At 44.1% G+C, this 27,500-nt stretch overlaps 1 protein-coding gene across 3 annotated transcripts in view; it reads left to right on the forward strand.

Annotated features, from left to right (window-relative positions):
• LOC123498062 (sodium-dependent serotonin transporter-like) overlaps positions 1-27,500 on the forward strand; it is a 69,160-nt gene that overhangs the window by 32,528 nt on the left and 9,132 nt on the right. For all 3 annotated transcript variants that reach the window (XM_045245149.1, XM_045245148.1, XM_045245150.1), the window contains 7 exons: positions 3,134-3,551; positions 6,318-6,453; positions 7,116-7,250; positions 18,017-18,236; positions 20,218-20,356; positions 23,341-23,475; positions 24,786-24,889. In XM_045245149.1, the coding sequence (XP_045101084.1) occupies positions 3,534-3,551; positions 6,318-6,453; positions 7,116-7,250; positions 18,017-18,236; positions 20,218-20,356; positions 23,341-23,475; positions 24,786-24,889 (887 nt within the window). In that variant the 5' untranslated portion in view covers positions 3,134-3,533. The remainder of the gene's footprint in view (positions 1-3,133; positions 3,552-6,317; positions 6,454-7,115; positions 7,251-18,016; positions 18,237-20,217; positions 20,357-23,340; positions 23,476-24,785; positions 24,890-27,500) is intronic.

Below are 27,500 nucleotides of genomic sequence, written 5' to 3' on the forward strand. Positions count from 1 at the left end.
ACACACACACACACACACACCATGGTAAAGTCAAAATATTATACTCATATCACTAAGAGAAACACGAGCAAAAATAATTAAACCTTCATCGTCGTCCTGTCACACCTCACACCACCGCGTCTCCTTCCCGCTGCATTTTACACTGGTCTCGGCAGCCACGTCCTGCCTCGCTATTCACCCTCCCTTACTGATGAATCGATAAAGCGGAACCTGACATGACCCGCAGATAAAGCATTCATGTCACACAGAGCCCCACGTCCCTCTTGTATCTCTCTATCCATTCTCCCCCATTCCTCAACGTAGCTCCGTCACTGTTACCGTTTTCCTTCTCATTCTTCTTCGCTTCCTTGCTGTTTTTTTCTGATTTTTTCGCATATGTTTCGTTACTCATTAGCTGAGGTATGTAATGATGTGGGTATTCTCGGTATGAGCCAACAAGTATCCAAGTTTCTGTCCTTTCGAGATGTATTCTGTGTTTCCTCTTCTTCCTACTTTTTTTTTTTCTTCTTCTTCTTTTCCTCAGTTCTTCGTCGTACTTCTTTTACTTTTAGCCCTTCTCATCCTCTTCCTCTTCCTCCTTTTTCTCTAACTCTTTCGTGGTGGTTCTTTTTTTTCTCCTTTTTGTTTTTTAACTTCTTCTCTATCTTCTCTCCTCCCCCTTCTCCTCCTCCTTCTCCTCCTCCTCCTCCTCCTCCTTTTCCTCCTCCTCCTCCTCCTCCTCATAGTCTGGGAAAGATGTGGACTTCTTTTGCTCCAGACTTTGGATATAATTGACATTACTTTCATAACATTATCAAGTTATTTTCTTTATCTCGTCAAACTTATAATTTTCCCTTAATAGCACAGTGTCACATGACGCCCTAAGCACACACACACACACACACACACACACACACACACACACACACACACACACACAGGATGGAAAAAATATACACACACAAGAAACAGAAAGGTAAAAAAGATTAGTGGAATAACAATGAGAAGGAGAAAAAGTAAAGAAAACAGGATGGTGGGGAACGGAGGAGAGAAAGCAAGCATGTACGTACTTACATACACACACTGCAGTATATAGGAAGGCAAAAGGAAGGAGGAAAGGAGGCAGAGACAGACACACAGGAAGGGGAAAACATACACCCACAAAAATGAAAACAAGGTAAAAATTAGTGGAATAACAACGAGGAGGGAGAAAAAGCAAAGAAAACAAGATGGGGAACGCAAGTACGTATACTTACATACACTACAGTATATAGGAAGGCAGTAGGAAGGAGGGAGGGAAGGAGGGAGGGATGGGGAAAGAGGACAAAGAGAAAGTGTGTTTACCCAAATATGCGTTGATGGCCCCGTCTGGGTGTGTTGACTTTTGCCAAGATCACGGATTCGCTTACAGGGACGGCACGTGTATAAGAGAGAGAGAGAGAGAGAGAGAGAGAGAGAGAGAGAGAGAGAGAGAGAGAGAGAGAGAGAGAGAGAGAGAGAGAGTTGAAAGTACAGGAAACGTAAAAGAGAAAGAAAGAAAAGAAAGGAAAAGATACGCTAGAAAAAAAAACTGGAGAGAGAAAGAGAGAGAGAGAGAGAGAGAGAGTCGAAAATAGAGGAAAGTAGGGGAGAAAGGAAGGAAAGAAAATAAAAAAAGAAAATGAAGAAACCAAACGGACGAAAGAGAGAGAGAGAGAGAGAGAGAGAGAGTTGCGGGGGAGTCTGGGGCAGGTCACACACTCCCTCCCTCTCATAATGGGATCACCGAGACCAGAATCCCATATAAACGCTCTTTGATCTAAACTCTTAAAGGATGCCCGCCCTTAGAACACCGTGAAGGCCACACGGAGGAGGGGGAGGGAGAAGGAGAGGGAGAGAGAGAGAGAGAGAGGAGGGAGGGAGAATGGACGGGAGGGTGGAGAGAAGAGGAGAGACGGAAGGAAAGACAGAGAGAGAGAGAGAGAGAGAGAGAGAGAGAGAGAGAGAGAGAGAGAGAGAGAGAGAGATGGGATGGTAAAGGGAGGGAGAGTGGATGGAAGGGGCGTGTCTCTGGAACCACCAACCTTCTATATTCATTTTCTTAGAGAGAGAGAGAGAGAGAGAGAGAGAGAGAGAGAGAGAGAGATTCTTTATTATGATGATGTTGGTATTGTTATCATTACTTTGATGAAACTTGGGAGAAAAAAAAAAAACGGAACACCAGAAACATAACCTGGATACACTACAGTCCCTCCCCACCTGCCACCCTCTCGCATTACCTCGCCCCTCCCCCGTCCTCTCCCGTAGCGCCGTTCCATCCCCTCCCTATTACTCCTCTAGCTGCATCCACTCCCCTATCCTTCCCCGCCCTCCAGCTGTGCCATCCTCGCCTCGTCTCAGGGTTGCCAATTAAATGAACAATGAGTATACAGAATTGACTCCTTCGTTATATGTATAGATAAGGAGACGCAGGAGGAGGAGGAGGAGGAGGAGGAGGAGAAAGAGAAGAGGGAAGGGTAATAGAGTGAAGCCAGCAGAGAATGAACATTGTAATTTGTTTTGTTATTAAGTTTTTGTGTGGATGTTTCTGTGTTCGGGCGGGAAATGTGTCTATCATTGGTTCTACATCTATGTTTATTGAATTCCGATCGTAAACTTTTTTTTTCCTTTCTCTATTTTTGTTTTTCCAGCTTCAGGAATCCTATCAATTCTTTTACTTCTATACGTCGAATGTCATACTTTAACCCCTTCAGTACTGGGACACTTTTTTTTGCCTTGAGATTTGTGTACGATTAGACCATTTTATTGACATTAGGAAGGGTCTATGGAGGTTAGAAGATTAATGGCCTCAGTCTTCACTATTTAAATCCCACACATGAGTTTCTGAAGCTGTATAAAATCACCAAATAGTAAACAGAGTGAATATGGAAACGCGTCATGGTACTGAAGAAAATAAAGATTGTTCACAGATATCTATGACTTCCATACATATCTTTAGTGTACACGTTTGGATGATACATAAATGATACAAAATATATATATAAAAAAAAAACCCACTTGAGTGCTCGTTCCCTAAAAGAAAAGTAAAGAGTTAGCGAAAATTAAGAAATAAATGTCTTAAAAAATGCATGTATTGTCTTCGTTCCCAGTGTAACGTGACACCTTCTCCTTGCAGTCTGCGAGGTGGCTGAGCTACTAAGCGCTCTGTCCACCGAGATGGCGACCGCCCGTGCACGCCCGCCACCTACCCCCACCCCGCTCCTCTCGCCTCTCCCCAATCCTCCACCTCTATCAACCTCACCGACAACCCGCTCTCCAGCACCGCCTCCTCCAACCCCAAGGCGAGGAACGACCCCAAGGCACCCTCCCTCTCCACCTCCTCCACCCCTGCCGCCAACAACGACCACTCCCCCAACAGCGACCCGACGCGCCCTGACGTGACGCAGTGTGACGCAGGGAAGGCTGGTCAGGACGGGGCCACCACCACCACCACCTCCTCTTCTGCTGCCGCCACCTCCACCGTTCCCGCCCTGCCGCCCTCCTCCGACCCCCCGCCCCCCTACCAGGCCGCCAACATGACCACAACGGAAAAGGTGAGCCAGGTTGAGGTAGCGGTGTGTGTGTGTGTGTGTGTGTGTGTGTGTGTGTGTCTGGTATGGATTCTTCTTATAGTTTATACAATGGTGTGGTGTTATAATAAGACTGTCTAATTTCGACATGACCTGCTGCAAATTGACCCCTTCAGTACTGGGACGCATACTTACCATGAGTTTTCGGTGTGATTAGACGATCTTATTTACATTAGTAAGGGTCCGTGGAGGTCAGAAAATTACTGGCCAGAATTTTCAATATTTTAACCCTCACATAAGTTTCTGAAGCCGTATAAAATCACCAAAGGGTAAGCAGAATGAATATGAAAGCGTGTCCTGGTACTGAAGAGGTTGAGGCTAGTATTCTCAAACACTTCTGCCCTTCACCTCCACTATGTTAAAAAGCTTTAAGTGAATTTACACGAATTTTTAAGATGTTTTTACTGTTCTAGAGATAAAGTGAAAAGATTTCTTCATTATTAATTGGAGAAATAGTCTTGAAAATCCCGTTAATCCTCTCTGTAGCCTTGGAAAACAGACATGGTGAGAGAGCAAGATGTTTCCGAATACGTGCATAAGAGGGATTCAGTTGTTTCGATTCTTAATTCTCTATAGTCACACGCTACACTGTCGACAGAAGCGCTGAGTGGTTGTAACATTTTTATCCGTGTGTTTTACCGTGACTCGAAGCTTCCACCATTACTCTTGTCGGAACAGGTGAAGGGAACAGCCTGCATGAGTCCAGCAAAGGTAATAATGGCGCTATGGTAAAGGCAGCAGCTTCCCTCTCACTCGTTCCTGCCGTCCGTGTGTTCGTGGGGCGACAAACAACGTGTAGTCGTTCATAGTAGTCTTTTCTTTACTCGTAGTATGGAAGCGAGAAAAATGATGAATATAGATTTCCACATGAGTAGGAAATATTCTCTCTCTCTCTCTCTCTCTCTCTCTCTCTCTCTCTCTCTCTCTCTCTCTCTCTCTCTCTCTCTCGTTGGCGCATCGGAATGTTCATATTTTCCCTTTAAACATCCACGACAACGCGATCTCAAAAAATAAACGGAAGGACAAGAAGAAGGAGGAGAAAACTCGTCACTCAAACGATTGTATAAGCATTCCAAGACCCCAGCCTGGAATTCCCTTTTTTTTTATTTCCTTCACGACATTGGCTTTGTCACTCGCAGTACGGAGGATGGCACGCGCAGACACACACACACACACACACACACACACACACACACACACACACACACACACACACACACACACACACACACACACACACGCACGCACGCACGCACACACACACAGGTTCCGGAGAAGTAATGGATGTTTGTGTGTTTGTTGATGTTATGATTTTTGGATTTTGTCAATATAACCCATGATTTATTTATTTATTTATTTATCTATTTTATTTGTTCTTGCCTTAAAAATTTTCTCTCTTCCTTACTTACTTCATTGGTTTGCACACACACACACACACACACACACACACACACACACACACACACACACACACACACCATTAGTCCCCGTACCAAATGATAAGCTTCCTACTGAGTGTGTTTGATTCTGACATGGTGGCTGAGTGATTTTTCCTCTCTATTACTGGTATTTTTATACTTATCTACCCTGTCATCAAAGATTTTTTTTTTCTCCCTTTCATTAATTCTTTCTTTTTTTTCCATGTTTGTTTCGTTGTTGCTTTTTTTTTCTCTGTATTTCAACGTGATGAGATTTTTTTTTTTTTATCAATATCTACTCAGTTTTTTTCAACTCTTCCTGACTTCACCTCAACCCCTTCAGTACTGGGACGCATTTTTCACCATAAGTTTATAGTATGATTGGACCATTTTATTGACATTAGGAAGGGTCCATGGAAGTCAGAAAATTAATGGCTACAGTCTCCACTATTTTAATCCCCACATAAGTATCTGCAGCTGTATGAAATCACCAAATAGTAAGCAGAATGAATAGGAAAACACGTCATGGTACTGAAGGGGTTAAAATCTCTCCTCTTATGACATTAACTCTTTCATTTTATCCACTGACTCTTCCTCTCTCTCTCTCTCTCTCTCTCTCTCTCTCTCTCTCTCTCTCTCTCTCTCTCTCTCTCTCTCTCTCTCTCTCTCTCTCTGTTTCCCTCGCATTACCAGACTCTTGTATTAAACTTTCTAACTTTCCCTCAAACTCATTTTCCCATCCTGATTCTGCGTAATATACCGAGCGACTTTCAATTTTAATATTTTGTCTTCTTCATTCTACTTCCTTTTCTCTTTGTTACATTTCCATTATAGTCTTTCGATCCTAATTCATGTCCTATTCTGACCGGTTCTCCTCTTACCATCCCGTGTCTCCCTCTCCCTCTCGCTCTCCCTCTCCCTCTCCTTCTCCCTCCCGTCTCTCTCTCTCTGATCATCCCTCCATTTTCCGTCTTTCCTCCATCCGGGTATTCTCCTTCATCCCATTTCTCCTGCTTCCCTAACGTTCCTCTCTCTCTCTCTCTCTCTCTCTCTCTCTCTCTCTCTCTCTCTCTCTCTCTCTCTGTCATCCTTCCCCTTCCTCCTCTTTTGGGATTCCTCTTCCTCATCCTTCTCCTCCTCCTTTTCCTCCTCCTCCTCCTCCTCCTCCTTCTCCTCCTCCTCCTCCTGTATCTCTCCCTCCACTACCACACGCTGAATCTTTGTACCCCTCCTTCCCTCTTTCCTTCCCTTCTTTCCCTCCCTTTCCTTCCCTTCTTTCCCTCCCTTCCTCCCTGCCTCTCTCCCCTTCCAGTGGACCAGTGGGAGCAGTGAGCCGGAGAGGGACACCTGGGGCAAGAAGGTCGAATTCCTGCTTGCCGTGGTGGGTTTTGCTGTCGATCTTGGCAATGTGTGGCGCTTCCCTTACATCTGCTACCAGAACGGCGGGGGTAAGGCACGGTGGTGATGGAGGAGGAGGAGGAGGAGGAGGACTTGCTAGGAGATGGAGGAGGGGGACTTGCTAATGGGTGGAGGATAACTGTAGAGGTGACGGAGGATAACTTGAGGGAAAGTGAAGGAGGAAAGGAGAAGACTAGCGGAGGTGGAGAAGGAGGAGGACTGTGGGGTGTTCAAGGAGGTGGAAGGATGGAGAGAGAGAGAGAGAGAGAGAGAGAGAGAGAGAGAGAGAGAGAGAGAGAGAGAGAGAGAGAGAGAGAGAGAGAGAGAGAGGTCAGGAAGGAAGGAAGAAAATAGTATAAGGAGAGAAGAGGCGGAAGGAAAGCAGGGAGAAAGGGAAGGAAGGATTAGGATTAGGGAGGAGGAGAAGGAGGAGGAGGAGAAGGAGAAGGAGAAGAAGAAAGGATGGTGGAGAGAAGCGAGGGTCAACATTTGTTATATTTAGCATTGCGAGGAAAAAAATGGAGGGAGAAAAAGCATTCGAAAGTCTTAAGGCAATGATTATACTTGGTGATTTCAAAATCTTATATTGTGATAGATAGACGTATACAGTATAAACACATACATATTTATTAACCCTATTATTTTTTATCCACCTCCTCCTCCTCCTCCTCCTCCTCCTCCTCCTCCTCCTCCTCTTTCTCCTCACGGGCAGGGGCGTTTCTGGTACCCTACTGCATCATGCTGGTGTTGGGGGGCCTACCTCTCTTCTTCATGGAGCTTGCCCTGGGCCAGTACCACCGCAACGGATGTCTCACCGTGTGGCGCCGTATCTGCCCCATGCTCAAAGGTCAGTGACGTGCCGCTTCGCTCCGTGCTATTTTCAGAAACGCTTCCCTCTCTCACCGCGACCATTTTCAAGGACCACAGATACGATTAGCTGAGTTCTAAAGAGTATTTGTCCTGTTGATGATGTGGAAAGCTTGTTAACATGTCACTAGAATTACAGAAACATCCTTAAAAACCCGTGTCACTTTAACCAGAAAATTGTGAAGGTGCTGTGAGGCGCGGAAGTGTTTCAGAATATGGGCCGGTCCACTGCACCTCTCCTCGTTGCTGTGGTGTTGTTATCTTGGCGTTTATCAAGTTTTGTTCGTTATCTCCCCTTTTTTTTCTTCTTTCTCCTTCATGTGGTGTTGTTATCCTAGTTTCCTTCGTTATCTTTCCTTTTTCTTCTTCTTTCTCCTTCATATGGTGTTGTTGTCTTAGCGTTTATCAAGTGTCTTTCATTATCTCTCCTTTCTTCCTCTTTCTCCTTCATGTGGTGTTGTTATCCTAGCATTTATCAAGTGTCTTTCCTCTTCTCTCCTTCTTTCTTCTTCTCTCTCCTTCATTTTTTCCTTTCATCCTTCTCTCTCTTTCCTCTATTCGTCTTCTTCCATTCATCATCTCTTCTTGTCAAATGTTGTTTTCTTTACGTACTATGCAACATGCCACAGCGAGATCATACGTGGAATGTGTCTCCTTCGTATTTCCATTAGTATTTCCCCTTCCTGTTGTATTTCCACTAATATTTCTCTTCCCGTTCTATTTCCACTAGTATTTCTCCTTCCTGTTGTATTTCCCCTAGTATTTCTCTTCATGTTGTATTTCCACTAGTATTTCCCTCTTCCTGTCGTATTTCTACTAGTATTTCGCCTTCCCGTCGCCAGTCAGCCTCAATGGTAAGGGTTGTAGGTGTGGCAGCGTGGCGGAGGTTGGGGAAAGTACTCATATATAAGTGTGTTTGTGTGTATCTGTGAAGGACCATTCCCTAAGTGGCTCTTCCGTCACACCGCCCCCGTGAATCACCTTCAAAGAGGCTCAGCGCCGCCCGTCCATTATGCCGGAAACTCCTTTAGATTATCCCTCATGGAGAAAATATAGGTGGTGCCTTCGGGGCCAAGGGAGTGAGTGCCATGGAGTCCTCTTTGGTCACTGGTCTATGGACGGATCACTCTGGCTCTGGACGGGTCAGAAAGCGCTAGGTCGTTCTCAGGGGTCAGTAAAGCATCGTCAGGGTTCCAGGTGGCTCTTGAAGGTTAGTGAAGTGAAGGGTCTTTACCTCTGTTGCTTTATGTCTCTTACTTTAGATTAAATGTCTTAGCGTAGCGTCTTTATCACGTGCTAAGGAATTCGGTCAACGGCAGAAATATTGAAGGAATAAAAATCAAATAAAAATGTCTCTCTTAATGCAGCTCTCAAAAAAATGTCCCCCCTGATGCAGCTCTCGAAAAAAAAACGTCCCCTCATGATGCAGCTCTCAAGAAAAAGGCCCCTATGATACAGCTCTCAAGAAAAAAGTACCCCCATGATGCAGCTCTCGAAAAAAAAAAAAGATCGTTACAAAAGAAGAGTGAAATGAATCAGTCAGTTTAGTTTCGGAGGCGTGTTGATGTTCCCTTTTTAACCTTAAGGTCTTAGAAAGGAAAAAATATATATAGAAGCTGGTAGAGAATCCTTGCGTGTCCTGCAGAGAGAAATGAAACGTTGACGCTGCTGATTAACCTCTCGAGTACCATGCCGCATTCTCATATCCATTCTAGTTACTATTAATCCTCTGACCTCCATAGACCCTTGCTAATGCAAATAAAATCGTCTAATCATACACCAAATTTAACCTCTTCAGTATCATGCCGCGTTTTTAAATTCATTCTAGTTACAATTTGGCGATTTCACACACTTTAAGACACATATATTGGGATTAGAATAGTAAAGACTCTGGATATTAATCTTCTGACCTCCATAGACTCTTCCTAATGCAAATAAAATCGTCTAATCATACCCAAAAGATAAGGTAAACATCCATCTCAGTATTGAAGGGGTTAAGTCTTGCACGAGTGAGCTGGACAGACATCTCAGTAAAGCCAACTTCCTATTTGTTCATCCTTAGTCATAGAAAAACATAACTAGATATTTCTCCTTTCTTTTGCGTGCAGTAAGTCCCTCCAGCTGGTCATGGGATGGGAGGAGGGAAGTGCCAAGATGCCCTCGAGGGTCCAGTAGATGTTGTAGTTTGTAAGTTTAATCCTGCTATCTAACTTCACTAAACTTAGGCAACGTGTGTGTGTGTGTGTGTGTGTGTGTGTGTGTGTGTGTGTGTGTGTGTGTGTGTGGGCTGATGACCTACTTGTTGGCTCCCTCTAGTGAATGACGTGAAGTTAGAGAGAGAGAGAGAGAGAGAGAGACGAAGAAGGAGCAGGAAGTGGTAGAGAGCTGATAATCTCACTCCCCTGTTTATCTGTTTGCCGGACGCCAGACAGTATAGGATAAGGGACAAGACAGAGCACAATTAGATCTATAGCGTGGATTAAACACTGTCCTCTTCCCTCCCCTTATCTCTCCTCGTCAATGCTCTGCTTCTTTCTTCTCACGTCCCCACAGTTGTCTTTGCTTTGGTGAGTTGTGTTAGAGTCAAGAAACAGCGACTTTTAAACAAATTCAACCCCTTTAGTACCATGACGTGTTTTGATATTCATTCTGCTTACTATTCGGCGATTTTATACAGCTTCAGTAACTTATGTGAGGGATTAAAATAGTGAAGAACCATAGACCCTTCCTAATGTCAATAAAACCGTCTAATCATACCCAAAAATCGTGGAAAAAATGCGTCCCAGTACTGAAGAAGCTAACTTATACTTGACATTGAGTTCATCGTACAGCTGTAAAAAGTGCGGAGGGGAGATATAAAGTACAGGAGTCTCGGAAGGAGTGAGTGAGCGACTTTTCAGCAAAGGAAACAACACATCTCACTCAGGGATGATCAGCGGGCCCAGGGAGAAGGTGGGAACAGTCACACGCGGTGGCTGGCAACAAACACCCTGGCTCGCTTATATTGGTAACACTGCGTACGGATAGACAGGGGGCGCATATCGAGAGAGAGAGAGAGAGAGAGAGAGAGAAGAGGCTCAGCAAATGAATATAGTGGGCCTGTGAACTTGATTATGAGAGAGGGGGTGAAAAGGAAGACGACACTCTCTCTCTCTCTCTCTCTCTCTCTCTCTCTCTCACCTCTAGCCATGAATCTGGCCAGACAAAGTTTTGAAGACATATTTTACGGCTTTCCTCTCATTCTTCTTTCCTCGTTTTCTTCGTCTCCATTATACTCTCTCACCCTCTCTCTCTCTCTCTCTCTCTCTCTCTCTCTCTCTCTCTCTCTCTCTCTCTCTCTCACCTTTCTTTTATCTTTCTTTCTGTGAATGAATTAATTTTCTGATTGGATCGATAGTTTCTCTCTCTCTCTCTCTCTCTCTCTCTCTCTCTCTCTCTCTCTCTCTCTCTCTCTCTCTCTCTCTCTCTCCTCTAGGCTAACCCGTTTCTTCCACACAGTTCACTTCTTCCATCGCTACAACCTCTCTTCTCCCTCCTCCTTCCTCCCTCCTTCCTCCTTCCTCCCTCCCTCCTCCTCCCTCCTCCTTCCGCCTCCCAAGTCCCCTATCCGGCGCCCTTCACCATCCACTCCTCCTTCCGATCTCTGCCCTCCTCTCTGTATTATGTCGTGTACTCGAGGCTCAGCTGAGGCTTAAGTGGAGGTAATAACGCCCTTAATTAGCTATGACAAAAGGCCGCTTTACCCCTCAGTGAGTGGAGGAAAGGGAGGGCGGGAAGGGAGGCAGGGTAGGGGTGCTGGAGGCGAAGGGTGAGTGAGGTGTTGATGTAGGGTGAACATAGAGACACGGCGATGCATTGTTGTGCCGCCTCTTAAAGCAGTGACGCCTTGCTTTAATGGGTAAAGCGGGGCCCAGTGTCGAACTTCAAGACACGAGGCGAGTCCCAGCCCCATCCTGCCTCTTCGCACGTCACCGAGAGCTTTGATAAACGTCCTCACACATTAACGCCTTCAGTATTGACATATTTTTAACTTTGATTTCTAAGCTTGATTAGACGATTTTATTTGTATCGGGAAGAGTCTATCGAGGTCAAAAGATTAATGGCCAGAGTCTTTATTCTTCTGATCTTAACATATATTTCTGAAGCTGTATAGAATCGCCAAATAGTAACTAGAATGAATATGAAAACGCGTCCTGGTACTGAAGAGATTAATTAACAAAGGTGTTCTTCTCCTTGAGGGCTGCAAGGATGGGTGAACACTGAGAACTTGAGAAGCATTGCATTTAGTAGAGTAGCATTTTTTTCTTCCATTTCTGCTTTGTAATGTTTGGATTTGTTTGTCTGTTAGGAAGAGAAGCGTGCAGAGACAACTTGAAATAACTAGACGCACACTTCGCTAATAAGGAGACAAGTTTTCTCTCGAGTTCTGCTTCTTATTTCCACGGGAGTCCTTTCTAGCACTGTTTGTTCTCTTTCTATTGCTAATGTGGCTCTTATTCTCAAACACCACTATGCTTCCCCTCCACTATTTCAAAAGGCTTTATTTAAATTTACAGGAGTTTTTTTATGTGTTTTTATACGTTTCTATAGGCAGAGGGACAAGATTTCTGCATTATTAACTGGAGAAACACTCTTGAAAATCCCGCTAATCATCTCTATGGCTTTGGAAAATAGTCATGGTGAGAGAATAAAGCGTTTTTGTGGTTTTAGAGGCAGGTTGACAAGATTTCTGCATTATTAACTGGAGAAACACTCTTGAAAACCCCGCTAATCATCCATGTGGCTTTGGAAAATAGTCGTGGTGAGAGAGCAAATGGGGTTCTGAATACCTGTGTCTTCTGCTACCTCACCCCTCCTGCTGTATCTGCTTCACTCACCACACCTGCTATTCCTTACTGATTTTCAAGCTTTGTAAATTACGATGTATTATGGAAATTTTGTTAAAGAATATTGGTGATGATGGATAAAGGTGCAGAAGGAAAGGAAAGAGAGAGAATTGTGATTAGGAGAAGAGTTAACAAGCGCATGAAGGAAAGAATAATGTCAGGGAAGATTTTTAACACATGGAGAGAGAGAGAGAGAGAGAGAGAGAGAGAGAGAGAGAGAGAGAGAGAGAGAGAGAGAGAGAGAGAGAGAGAGAGACTACAAGATCATAGAGTGGAAGTAGAAAGAAGAATTGAAGAAGGAAAGATAAAGGCTATCATAAGAAAGAGGAGGAACAGAAGAAGAGACGGAAAAAAATGATGAAGGAAGAGAAGAAAGGGGAGAAAATAATGATCACTTCTTTCTTGTGTTCCTTTTTTTTCCTTCCTTTCTTTTTCCTTCCTCCCTCTCACCTTTTATGCTTTATTTGTTCGCTTCAAAGCCTCTGTGACGACAAACCTTTACGGAATGACGTCACGCCGCCCTTCACTCCTTCAATACTGGCACACATATTTACCTTGAGATTTATGTACGATGAGACCATTTTATTGACATTAAGAAGCGTCTATGGAGGTCAGGAGATTAATAGCCACAGTCTTTACTATTTCAATCCCCCCCTACATATGTTTCTGAAGCTGTATAAAATCACCAAATAGTAAGCATGGTACTGATAGAGTTAAGTCGACCAGTCACCGTTCACGTTCAATTTTACTTAATTCTACTTTAATATTTGACTTGTTTTTCTCTCCTACAGTCACCTGCAATATTGAGACTCACACCTATTAGCATTGCAGTCTCTTTAAGTAGTTCTGCATCTGAGAGGAGAGAGAAAATTAGCCTTGTAACCTCTTTTTTTTATCAGTCTTCGTACAAATAGTGTTCTTGAGCGCTCCCTTGAGTGGCGATAGAGAACGACCTTATCAGTAGAAGTGTTAGTGGGTGAAGGTATATAGACACAATGAATAGATAGCTATACAGTAACACACACACACACACACACACACACACACACACACACACACACACACATAAATGAATAAATAAATAAATAAGTAAATAAATAAAACAAACACTAAACTCAAACGCATTTTTTCTTAGTCTCTCTCTCTCTCTCTCTCTCTCTCTCTCTCTCTCTCTCTCTCTCTCTCTCTCTCTCTCTCTCTCTCTCTCATCCTCATTTTCCAGTCTTTCCTTCTTCCTTCTACTTTTCTACATGTTTTCTTTAAAGGCGTGTCGATGTAGAAGAAGGATACGGAAGAGGGAAAGAAAATAGAAATGAATAGAGGAGGAGGAGGAGGAGGAGGAGGAGGAGGAAAGGAGGAGTGAAAGTAAGCAAGAGGGAATGGAAAAGCAAAGGAGAGGGAAGAGGAAAGAGGAGGAGGAGGAGACAAGGAAAATTAAAGTAAGCAAGAGGAGAAGGAGAAGGAATGTAGAGGGAAGAGAAGGAAGAAGAGAAGCAAGAGGGGATGGAGAAGGAAAGAAGAGGGAAGACAAGGAGGAAGAGGAAGAGAAGGAGGAGGAGAAAAGGAGGAGCGAAAGTAAGGAAGATGGGTTGAAGAAGGAAAAGAAGAGGAGGAAGAGGAGAAGGAGTAAGAGTTGGAGGAAGAGGAGGAGGAGGAGGAGGAGGAGGAGGAGGAGGAGGAGGAGGAGGAGGAGGAGGAGGAGGAGGTGGAGTGTTGGACTAATGGTGCATATAATGGTGTTCATTGTGGTTGTCTTTCTCTCTCCACATGGCTTGTACTCGCTAATGTTACTCCTCCTCCTCCTCCTCCTCCTCCTCCTCCTCCTCCTCCTCCTCTTCCTCCTCCTCCTCAAGCTTATCATTCTCTCTTTCTCCTGTCTCACTTCCTTCCCGTCTCTTCTGCGTGCCACATTTCTCCTTTATAACTTGGCAGGACTCGAGACTTCGCAATGCTTCGATCGTTGTGGGATTTGCAAAGACGAAATAGAAACTTGCTTGCAAATCTGGTGTTCTTCTTTTTTTTATTTATTTATTATTTTTTTTTTTTTTGCTTTATGGGTTTATCTTATCATTGTTTTCTCTTTTTTTTTATTTGGTATTGTTTTTTTTTTTTTGCTATATTTATTGTTCTTGTTGTTGTTGTTGTTGTTGTTGTTGTTGTTGTTGTAGAGCCGTGAATGTAACTTCCCTGGGTGAATGCCACTCTTAAAAAGTCTCTCTCTCTCTCTCTCTCTCTCTCTCTCTCTCTCTCTCTCTCTCTCTCTCTCTCTCTCTCTCTCTCTCTCTCATCGTCCCCCTTGAAAAGAAGAAAATCCTGCGAACACATTACTTACTCGTTCTTTCTTTTCTTTTTTTTTTTTTACTCTTTCCTTTTTTTCTTCATCTACTTGTACTGGGAAAGAGAAGAAAAACATGCAGATGCACCTTTTTGTTCCCGTTATATTAGACACATTTTCTCTCTTTTCCCTTTCCATCCCGCGCCATTCACACATTCGTCAGCTTTTTACGAGGAGCACCGTAATGTCTGCATGCATTTTTCCTTTGTTATTTCACCTTTTTCACTATTCTTTCCCTGGTTCTTCCTCACCAGACGGGAGAGGCAAAGTGGCAACGCTAAGGAGGCAGTTTTGTTTGTGTCGTGTGACCTCGTTTTGAGCGATAAGAACATGTTGGGTTAGGTTAAGAGCAAGAGGGAGGTGGGGGAAGAGAGGAGAGAGAGGACGAGGGAAGGGGAGAGTTTGAATTGGGGAGGAGGGCAGGACTGAAGTACAAATAAAGGTGAGTCATTTTAGGTTAGGTCAGGAGGAAAAGGGAGATGGGGGATGGAAAGAAGGCACTGGTGTTAGGCATACTCCCATGCACACACACACACACACACACACACACACACACACACACACACACACACACGGCCTGGTAGCTCAGTGGTTAGAGCGCTGTCTTCACAAGCCAGAGGACCGGGGTTCGATTCCCCGGCCGGGTGGAGATATTTGGGTGTGTCTCCTTTCACGTGTAGCCCCTGTTCACCTAGCATTGAGTAGGCACGGGATGTAAATCGAGGAGTTGTGACCTTGTTGTCCCGGTGTGTGGTGTGTGCCTGGTCTCAGGCCTATCCGAAGATCGGAAATAATGAGCTCTGAGCTCGTTCCGTAGGGTAACGTCTGGCTGTCTCGTCAGAGACTGCAGCAGATCAAACAGTGAATTACACTAGGGGGTTGTTCTTAGTTTGAGTACACCTACGGGAGGGTGTCCAAATGGCGTAGTGGGAGGTGAGGGGGCGTGAACTAGCGTGGTGTGTGTGTGTGTGTGTGTGTGTGTGTGTGTGTGTGTGTGTGTGTGTGTTATTCACCTCGGTCGTTTACTGGTCACCCAGCCAGTCTTCACCATTACGGAGCGAGCTCAAAGCTCATAGACCGAGGTTTAATTGTGGAGAAGGGCAGAACTAAGGTACAAATAGAGGTGGGTCATTTTAGGTTAGGTTAGGAAAAGGGAGATGGGGGAAGGAAAGAAGGAGAGGACGAGAGAAGAGGAGAGGTTGAATTGTGAGGTGGGCAGGGCTGAAATATAAAGCCCGCATTCTAAAACCCTTTACTCTCTCACCATCACTGCTTTCCAGAGGCTCCAGTTGATGATACTCATGTTTTTAAGGATATTCTTATGGCTTTAGAGAGAGATTAGCAAGATTTCTAGTTTATTAATAGCAAAAATTGTTTTGTAAGCCCGGCTAGTTGTATCTGTGGCCTTGGAAAAATGTCACTTAGAGAAAGGAACACGTTTTTTAATACTTGCTGTAGATAGATGGGGCTCATGTTGGGTTAGGTTGGAAGGAAGAGGGAGATTGGGGGAGGAAGGAGGAAACGAGGGAAGGGGGAGAGGTTGAATTGAGGAGAAGGGCAAAGCTGAGGTAAAGATAGAGAGGGAATAATGGGACTTTTGGTAGAAAGGGAGTACAACTTGAGAGTAATTTATAAGGAGTTACAGAATTCACGTCTTGATATCAACTACTACTTCGCTGGTTGTGTTCGGTTATCGCCTTTGCCTCCTCCTCCTCCTCCTCCTGGTCCTCCTCCTTCTCCTTCTCCTTCTCCTCCTCCTCTGCCTCCTCCTCCTCCTCCTTCTGTCAGGGGACGTCCTCTTAAATCATCGAAATTACTGACCGTTTCCAAAATGCTGATAGGCCCCTCACCTCTCCCCTTCTCTCTCTCTCTCTTCCTTCCCTCCTTCCCTCCTTCCCTCTTCTCCCTCCTCTCCTCCTCTCTCTCTTCCCCTTCATTCCTTATTAACAGTTCATCGCTCTCTTCGTTGCTTTCTTTTTTGTTTTTCTTTCTTTTATTTTATTTTGTGTGTTTTTCTTATTTATTTGTTCTTATTTTCATTTATTATTTGTTTCTAGTTCTGTTTGTGTTGATTTTAGAGTTTTGTTGAGAAAGATCTAACCCCACAGTCTCTCTCTCTCTCTCTCTCTCTCTCTCTCTCTCTCTCTCTCTCTCTCTCTCTCTCTCTCTCTCTCTCTCTCTCTCTCTCTCTCTCTCTCTCTCTCTCTCTCTCTCTCTCTCTCTCTCTCTCTCTCTCTCTCTCTCTCTCTCTCTCTCTCTCTCTCTCTCTCTAATGAGGACGCCCTAGGTTCATAATAATCACAAAAAGATGATCCGGTCATTAAGTTTTTTATGTCTGAAATGAATTCTCAAAGCTTTTTATTACTATATTTTCCTTACGTCTCTCTCTCTCTCTCTCTCTCTCTCTCTCTCTCTCTCTCTCTCTCTCTCTCTCTCTCTGACACTTTCCTCACCTTACAACTCATCTCTTTCACTTTGCCATCCAGTTCCCTCGTCCCTCCAGCCAGCCTTTACTTACATTACAGCCACAAACCCTCCCTCTCCCTCTGTCTCTCCCTCCTATACCAGTCAAAGCCCCGTCCTCCCGCCCGAAGCCTTCCCTCTCCACCTGAAGCCCCCAAAGCACCGGAGGAAACCCAGCATGGAGTAAACTCGCTAGTGAATTTCGAAAGGCCCAGAATTTTTCTTCTTCGATATTGTTCAAACGATGTCCGCCGATTGTTTTAGAGAGAAAGATGAGGTGGAGGAGATGGAGGAGGTGGAGGGGGAGGAGGAGGAGGAGGAGGAGAAGTTACGAGCAGAAAGAGGAGGAGGAGGAGGAGAAGTTATGAGAAGAAAGGATGTATTATAAGCAAGGTTTGGGTCAATTATGAAACTGTATTGAAACTGAACTAAATTTGATCATTAAAGGTCTATATGTGAATAAATTATGTGAGTGGACGAAATAGTAGTTTCTATTGTGACTTAGACAGCTTCATATTTTAACACCGACATTTCCCCAGATAAATTTCTCACAGGGACAATTCCACTCGCAAAAAAAAAAAAAAAAAAAAAAAAAGAATATCCCTCCCAAAGAAAATAACTCCCTTTCATGAGAAATTAGGTTACGTCAAATCGGGGAATTGATTATATAGTAAGAAATAATTGGACATCAAGATTTAACATGGCAGAATCTTCATGGAGGGAATTAATATAGAGACGACACACACACACATACACACACACACACACACACAGATTGGATAAGTGTAGATATGGAGGCGGGGGCTACACGAGCATAAAGCCCAGGCTCTGTAAAACTACAACTAGGTAAATACAACTAGGTAAATACACACACTCAAACACACACACATAAACCATTAAGCTAGTGCAGTATTCTTAAGCCTCCCAGCCATCCCCTATGTATATTTTTCAGTATGTATGTACAGCAATTCGAATAAACTGCACATTACTATCACCATTACCATTATTACTATTACTATTATCATTATTACACACCTTCGTCATCCCCCGCTTCTCTTCCAGGTATTGGCTACGCTATCTGCATCATCGACCTCTATATGGCCATGTACTACAACACCATCCTGGCCTGGAGTGTGTACTACCTGGTGGCCTCCTTCAGCAACCAACTGCCCTGGACCACGTGCGACAACCCCTGGAACACCATCAACTGCACCCTCACCGCTGATGTCTTCAACGCCTCAGACAAGAACCTCACTGTCTCGCCAGCCAAGGAGTTCTTCAGGTGTGTGTGTGTGTGTGTGTGTGTGTGTGTGTGTGTGTGTGTGTGTGTGTGTGTGTGTGTGTTTTTCCTCTTCTTCATCTTCATTTAGTAGTAGTATTAGTAGAGTAGTAGTAGTAGTAGTAGTAGTAGTAGTAGTAGTAGTAGTAGTAGTAGTAGTAGTGGTAGTAGTAGTAGTAGTAGTAGTAGCATTATTATTATCTTTATTATCATCATTATTTGTTGTATTAATCACCATCACCTGAATTATTCACAATTGGTTACAAAATTAACATACTCATCATTATTAATATCACCACCACCACCACCATCACCACCACCACCACAACCATTATCACCACCACCATCACCACCACCGTCATTACAGACTTCCATCGACATTGTTCAAGGAAAGAAAGCCTAACAAGTATTAATCCACACACTAATGACGTCCATTTGTAATAATCTTGTAAATGTCTCCTTGTAATGAGCACTTGGCGTGGATGGGAGGGAGGGCAGCTGGAGGCACTGCACGGCGGGGCACAGCTGGACTTCGCGAGGGGCTTTGGGACATTTTTTCTCATTACTGGTGACTTTCGTGTTTGGGGTCATTCTGTAAAGTGTCGATGCCTTCCTTGTCTACCAACAGGCTGTGATGGATACTGTCGAGGTTTCCAAGGATGTCTTCATGATTCTATTGTTAATAAACACTGTGCCATCGTCAGGGAGAAATACACATGAGATTGATCATTTCAAGTTATAATTTTTAATAGACATAATGAAAGCTCAAAGCACTTCAAATTGCAACATTCTCCATTAGATAACGTGGATTTTATTTGCTTGGAAAGAAAGTAATTAAGGAAATATGAAAATTCAAGAAGAATACAATAAGACTAGTAATTGTGTTTTGTTTTATGAAGGCAAGAGTATCAGCAAGTGTAGTGGGAGGCAGTCAGGCGGTGAGAGCCTCGTCGCCGCGGGCGGGAGGCCACTTACGATTTTTCTTCCCGTGTTGAGTGCGCCGGTGCTCGGGCCAATTTTAGTGGCACGGTGCGTAGTGGGCAGGAGCTGCTCTCATAATTGGATCCAAGGACTTATCGCCGAAATTGGACCCGCGAAATGACATTGTCCCTTTAACCGTCCCGCCCTCAGCCTTCCCTCCCTTTCACCTTCGCCCGCAGCAAAGCATACAGATCTGGGGGCTGCACCGTGTTGGAGGCACTGTTATGTATATATCCTAGGCGGAGCTCAAGATATCAAGTACCTCTACGTGATCTTCTCTGCTACTTCAGGTGGCTAATCAAATAATCGTTAAGAAAGTCACAAAAAATCCCAGTACTGTCATTTACCATTAATGGCCAAAAGCAATCCCTCCGCCATCACCCATAGACGCCTTCCCTTGCCTTCCCTTGCCTTCCCTTGCCTTGCCGTCTGCCTCTCTCCATGGGTCTCCAGATCGCACCACACCTCCTCGTAAACAACCAGGTGGTGAAAGATTCTTTTTCCTTGGTCCCACTACTGGACACAATATTACGTACTGCTTTGCCATTATTTGTATAACAGAACACAGTCATCTTTCCGGTGGCTCTGAGTAGTCTTTTCAGTTTGCTCGCCGTCAGGAAAGCTTTCAGACTCCCACCACGAACACCCACCATGGAACACACACACACACACACACACACACACACACACACACACACACACACACACACACACACACACACACACACACACACACACACACACACACACACACACACACACACACACACACACACACCATCACTCATCATCCTTGATCAGAAACCATCCGTGTAATTGGATATTCATTTCTTCACGCGAATTATGTTTTCAATCTCTTCTGTTCTTTTTTTCACTTTCATGTTAAATCTTTTCTGCATAAACAATAAGGCCAGTCCATTCTCCTCTGCCATGAAGGTAAACAATTGTCTCTCTATCCCCTGTGCATTGTGACCTGCCGTGTGGCGCTGCGTGGCTGAGACAGGAAGGAGGTGTTGGAAGTGGACAGAAGTACCGGTTTGGGAGACCTTGGCCCAGTGAAGGGATCGCTGGCTCTCTGTCTCTTCTCTGTCTTCGTCCTCGTGTACTTCTCCCTGTGGAAAGGCGTTAAGTCAACAGGCAAGGTAAGGAAGCAGATGTAAGGAAAGTGTTAAATGATATAAGGACACAAAGTGATTATACTCGTTGGTTTAAGAAGAGAGTGCGTGTGTAGACAGGATGATTGAGATGGCAAGTAAACGATGATGATAAATTATATTTCTCTGTTACCATTCGGAATATAGTACAACTGAATCATTTACCTCTAATTAGTGTTTGTTTTCTAGTTGCATGTTTTCTATTCATCGCATATGTGTGTAGAAGCGGTGCCAAGAGGAGAAAGGATACATTAGGGAGTATAAAGAGAGCGAATGTAAATCAAGAGATGAGAAAGAATGAAGGGGATAATTAGAGTTAACCCCTTCAATGCTAGAACACATTTTCACCTTGAGATTTGTGTACGATTTGACCATTTTGATTACATTAGCAAGGGCTTTTGGAGGTCAGAAGAATAGAGTGTAAAGAGCGCGAAGGTAAATCAAGAGATGAAAAGAAAGGAGATCATTATAGTTAACCCCTTCAATACCAGAACACATTTTCTCCTTGAGATCTGTGTACGATTTTGTATACATTAAAAAGGGTTTATGGAGGTCAGAAGATTAGAGTGTAAAGAGCGCGAACGTAAATAAAAAAAAAAAATGAAAAGAAGAGAGATTATTAGAGCTAATCCCTTCACTACTGGGAGTCTGGGACACATTTTTACCTTGAGATTTGTGTACGATTTGACCATTTTATTTACACTAGGAAGGGTTGATGGAGATCACTATTTCAATCCCCCATATGAGTTTCTGAAGCTGTACAAAATCACCAAATAGTACATTACAAGGGCACTGGCCAAGGGAAAACAAAGTTTGGAAAAAAAATCCTGCTGGTTGCCAGGCCCTGTTAAGAGGAAAGTAGGAGAAAGAAAAACAAAAAATCTAAAAGGAGGGTCCAGTTAACGTAAGAGGTGTCTTGACACTCCTCTTTTGAAAGAGTTTAAGTCATAGGCAGGTGGAAATACAGACACAGGTAGAGAGTTCCAGAGTTTACCAGTGTAGGGAATGAAGGAGTGAAGATACTGGTTAACTCTTGCATTAGGAAGATGGACAGAATAGGGATGAGAAGAAGTAGAGAGTCTTGTGCAGCGAGGCCGCAGGAGGGGGAAGGCATGCAGTTAGCAAGTTCAGAAGAGCAGACAGCATGAAAACAGCGGTAGAAGACAGATAAAGATGCAACATTGCGGCGGTGACTTAAAGAATCAAGACAGTCAGTTAGAGGAGAAGAGTTGATAAGACGAAAAGCTTTAGATTCCACCTTGTTTAGTAAAGCTGTGTGTGGATCCCCCAGACATGAGAGCCATACTCCATACACGGGCGGATAAGGCCCTTGTACAGAGCAAGCAGCTGGGAGGAGAGAAAATGGACGAAGACGCCACAGGACACCTAACTTCTTGGAAGCTGATTTAGCAAGAGTAGAGATGTGAAATTTCCAGTTTAGATTTTTAGTGAAGGATAGACCGAGTGTGTTTAATGTAGAGGAGAGGGAAGTTGAGTGTTATTGAAGAAGAGAGGATAGTTGTCTGGAAGGTTATGTCGAGTAGATAGTTGTAGAAATTGAGTTTTTGAGGCATTGAACAAAACCAGGTTTTCTCTGCCCCAATCAGAAACAAGTGAAAGATCAGAAGTTAGGCGTCCTATAGCATCTCGCCTTGAGTCATTTAATTGTTGTTGGGTTGGGCGTCTGTTGAACGCTGTTGAATAATGCAAGGTGGTATCATCAGCATAGGAGTGGATAGGGCATTGAGTCAGATTTAGGAGATCATTGATGAATAATAGAAAGAGAGTGGGTGATAGGACAGAACCCTGTGGAACACCACTGTTGATAGTTTTAGGGGAAGAACAGTGATCAGAAAGAATATGGAAACTCGTCAATATACTCAAGAGGTTAAGATCCACACCAATATAATAATAGAGATGGAAGTGATGTTTAAATAGGCAAACACGCAAGACACCTGCACATGAGGGGCGAGCAGGAAGGGTTGGGGACAGCTGGCATTACGAGGCGCTGAGTGGACAGGAGGGGCGGTGGGAGCAACAGCAGAAGGAGGAGGAGGAAGGGAACGCCACATAGTCATGACAATAACCTGTGCTCTGTTGGCCCTCAGCTGACGAGAGTCACTTGGGGGAGGCATTGCTTTGTCTTGTGCATTACTCTCCTGCACTCCCTTCACTACTGCCACCAATAACTGCCCTCCCTTCACCACTGCCACTATTACTGCCCTCTCTTCACCACTGCCACCTATTACTGCCCTCCCTTCACCACTGCCTCCTGTAACTGCCCTTCCTTCACCACTGCCATTCATTACTGCCCTCCCTTCACCACTTTTTTTTTTTTTTTTTTTTTTACGGTAAGGCCTATAGCGCCTGTAGGCACACTTGAAGAGTGTATGGGAAGCGCTGTTCAGCTTCCGCCCATTAGTGGCGCAGGCAATTTTATTTATAGTGGTACCCATATTAGGGCCCATATCACCACCTACAACCTGGGTATCATGGTGATATGTAGGTAACTTTAAACCACTCGACAAATGGCAAAGTGTTTTAAGGCTGTACGCGGTGGGATTCGAACCTACGCGTAGACGCCTGCCCAATCCCACGCTCACCACCTTATCCACTATGCCATCGCCTCCCATCCACCATGCCATCTACTACTTCACTCCTTTCATAGCTGCTATCCATTATTACTCTCCCTTCATAACTGCTATCCACTACTACTCTCTCTTCACCACCACTGTCCATCACTGTCATTCATTACCACTACCACCCACTGTTCCTTTCCCTTCACCACTACTCTTAATCACCACTGCCACAACTACTTTCCCCATCTTCACTGTTTTCATCCCCCACATAAATTTTTGAAGCTGTATAAAATCACCAAATAGTAACCAGAATAATAGGAAGACGTGTCATGGTACTGAAAGGGGTTGAACTGATGTACTGTATTAATGCGTGTCTTTCACCTTCACTTCCAGGCGGTGTGGGTGACGGCGCTGCTGCCCTACGTGGTGCTCCTCATCCTGCTGGTTCGAGGGGTCACGCTGCCAGGAGCTACGGACGGCATACTGTATTACCTCACGCCTCGCTTCCAGATGCTACACAAGCCTAAGGTAAATCACGTCCTCTCCGTTACTCTTTTATTTATGGAAGAAGGAAAGCTGGTCAAGGGCAACAAAAATATAACAAAAAGGACCCATTTGATTGCCAGTTCCTTAAAAGGTTAGTAGAGTTAGCCAAAAGTCTGGCACTAATGTCTTGAAACCTCCCTTTTAAAAGAAGTCAAGCCGTAGGAAGATGGAAATGCAGAAGTAGGCAGGGAGTTTCAGAGTTCATCAGAGAATGGTATGAATGATTGAGAGAGCATTACCTCCCACACTCTCTCTCTCTCTCTCTCTCTCTCTCTCTCTCTCTCTCTCTCTCTCTCTCTCTCTCTCTCTCTCTCTCTCTCTCTCTCTCTCTCTCTCTCTCTCTCTCTCTCTCTCTCTCTCTCTCTCTCTCTCTCTCTCTCTCTCTCTCTCTCTCTCTCTCTCTCTCACACACACACACACACACACACACACACACACACACACACACACACACACACACACACACACACACACACACACACACACACACACACACACACACACACACACTCCAGGCAGCATCATTGTTCCTGTGATCTCCTTAGTATGCATTTTTTTTCATTCCTGTCTTTTTTTTCCCTCCTGTGGCTCCAGCACGCTATCGCTTTTTTTTTTCATAATGGCTTGTCCTGTATGGATTCTTTTCTCTTTCTCCTTTCACCATCAACTTGCATGCTCTGATGTGGCTTCCTAATCAGTATTATGGGGTTTATGTTGCTGTTTTCGATTTTATTCTTTTTTCTATTCTCTTTTCTTCATTTTGAGGTCCAGAAGTCTGTTGGCGAAGTAGGTCTTTGTGTATGGGTGTTCTGTAAAAGATTCACGCCTTTTTTTTTCTGTAATCATTAGCTTTACTGGATGAAACTCCTCCCAGCGGTCGAGTATTGGGAGATTTCTTGAGTGTCATACCATTTTAAAGGCTAGTTGCATTGCTCCTGTGAATAATTGAAAAAAACACCTTTAACCCCTTCAGTACCATGACGCGTTTTCATATTCATTCTGCTTGCTAGCTGGGGATTTTATACAACTTCAGAAACTTATGTGAGGGATTGAAATAATGAAGATTCTTGCCATTAATCTTCTGAACTCCGTAGACCCTTGCTAATGTACACAAAACCCTCCGAATCTAACCTAAAACTCATGATAAGAAAATGCGTCCCAGTACTGAAGAGGTTAAAACCCCGTGTTACTTAAGCAAAACCTTTCTTTATGTAGATGAGGTGATGTAAAAATGCGCTTCAGAAGATGTAGTCCTTATTCTTCAACACCATTCATACTCTTCCCGCCTCCAGGTGTGGGTGGACGCTGCTACTCAGATCTTCTTCAGTCTCGGACCAGGCTTCGGCACCCTCCTCGCCCTCTCTTCCTATAACAAGTTCACCAACAACTGCTACAGGTGAGGAGGGTTGACCATAGCCTGTGTTAGGGTAAACCGCTGCCGCTTTTGTTGCCTCGGTCTCCGGATGCTTGGGAAGAGACGATTTACCCAGTGTTAGAACGTTCCCTTGAGGCGCGTTGTGTTCGAGAGAGAGAGAGAGAGAGAGAGAGAGAGAGAGAGAGAGAGACAGATAGACAGACAGACAGACAGACAGACAGACAGACAGACAGACAGACAGACAGGCAGACAGACAGACAGACAGACAGAAGACAGACAGAGAGAGAGAAAGAAAGAGAGAGACAGACAGACAGACAGACAGAGAGACAGACAGACAGACAGACAAAGAGAGAGACAGACAGACGGGCAGACAGACAGACAGACAGACAGACAGACAGAAGACAGACAGAGAGAGAGAGAGAGAGAGAGAGAGAGACGATTAAACACACACACACACACACACACACACACACACACACACACACACATCCAAACTATTATCATTACTTATCTCACCTGTCGACACGCGTGCATCTCTTTAATCAATCCTGCACAATATCCTCACTTTCCTGATATCCCTCACCCACTTCCTTCTCCTCCTCCTCCTCCCCCTCTTCATTCATCGTCTTCCACCCCGCTGCCTCTCCTCTCCTGCACTTCCTACCTATCATTGCTCCATCAGCTCACAAAGTACTTGATGAAGCAGCTTTCCTATCTATATTTCTAACAAAAGTGTCATTTATCATCATTTTCTTCACGGCAGCTGTCAATAGTTAGACACAGGTGACCGGGAGGAGGTTTGAGAAATATAGAAATAAGAAGAGCATAGGGATGGGAAAACGGACAAGGTATGACTTAATCCCTTTAGTACTAGAACGCATTTTTACCATGAGTTTGGGTATGATTAGACGATTTTAGATACATGAGGAAAGGTCTATGGAGGTCAGAAGATTAGTAGCCTGTCTTCACTATTTTAATCCCTCACATAAGTTTCTGAAGCTTTTTGAAATCACCAAATAATAAACAGAACAGAAATGAAAACGTGTCGTGGTACTGAAGGCGTTAATGCAGGGGTTCTCAGCCTTTTTATCATTAAGAACTTCACTGAGTTATAAAACCATCTACCCGAGCCCTCAGTATTATCACATGGAACATGGAACTCAATATGCAATGGAACTGCAAAGGATTTTATTAGCTCAGCCATCTAAGTACCCCTGAAATCTTCTTATGAACCTCCTGGGGTTTAGCGCTGTCAGGATGGCCACTGTCCATGAGCTAGCATTATTAAGTATCTATGACGCTGAAGACGTCTATGCAGAACGGTTTGGTTGGCAATAGACAATCTCATTATTAGACTTTGATTTCTAAGTTATGAAAATGAACTCATTTACGGGGCTTCATATGTTCATGGTGTCTTGCAGTCTACTTACTAACCTACAAGGAAAGAAAATATCACACTAACATCGAGTTATTAATTGAGGAAGAAGTTATTTTTGTCTCAAGAATAGACCTGGTATATAAAAAAAAAACACAATGCATAGTTATAACCTAATTCTACTATTATAGCGTTTTTTTTTCGTAGATACATGTTTGAAAATACTTTACCTATCTTGATATCTCCTTATGTGACAAAAGAATATCCAAAAACATACGATATGCAGTTGACCATCTTTTCTGTGAAATATTACGATATCTGTTGAATCTGGCAACTTCAACGGGAGTTTGGGTCCTCTCCTAGTGTTTCCTTATATTTGAAACATTGATATTTACACGTCATTGTGATCAGGAAAATATAAGAAACTAAGTTTGCTTTTTCTAAGAGCATGAAATAGAAAAATTATGTCTACAGGTGGCAGTTTATGTATAAGACAAGCAAACCTGTGTGCACTCATCCACTCTATCCAGAAGCTTAACTAATTTTCAAAAGTTCCCCAATAGTTACACAACTACCATTGGTCTACTGTTTCTATCCAGTTATCTACAAACACGTACACATTCACGGCAGCAACATGCAAAGTACACTAAATACTCCGGAGCAAAGCTGCCTCACCTTGTTTCATTAATCAGCTAACTCTTGCACACTTTCAGACCAAAGCTATTTTTCATTTACCATCGACGATTTTATATTCGAATCAAAATTTAAACGACGATTGAGAACTTTCGGCCTAAAGTTGTTGAGGGCCGTGACGGCCTTGGGCGCCGCACGGGGGAAGGAGGTGGCTGTCGGGTCCGGCCTGGGGCCCAAGGCAGGGAACTGGCTGCAGGTCCTTCTTTTCCTTGGTGGCCTCAAGCTTCACTACTAGTCGTCCACTTGCAGCGCCTCACACTAGGCAAGGGTCGCCATAAGCAAGAGATCAATGTCTACCACTCACCAGATGGTGCCGTGAGGGGCCCTAAAGGGGTGATAAGGGCTCCTTGCATAGAATCTGATGGTGAGTGGTGTGTACGGGTCCCCTGCTTATAATGACACCGGGCTGAACAACTCGCCATGAACGAGGGCACGCTGTGCGCCATGAGCCAGGCACTGACAGTACCAGTGGTCCTTTACGTTAGGTTAGGTTAGGTTAGGTTAGGTTAGGTAAAAAGGACTCACTTCATGACAGTGTTTGGGGAGTGGTGTGTGGCGGGTCAT

Source organism: Portunus trituberculatus, chromosome 47, assembly GCF_017591435.1.
Source record: "Portunus trituberculatus isolate SZX2019 chromosome 47, ASM1759143v1, whole genome shotgun sequence".
NCBI lineage: Eukaryota > Metazoa > Arthropoda > Malacostraca > Decapoda > Portunidae > Portunus > Portunus trituberculatus.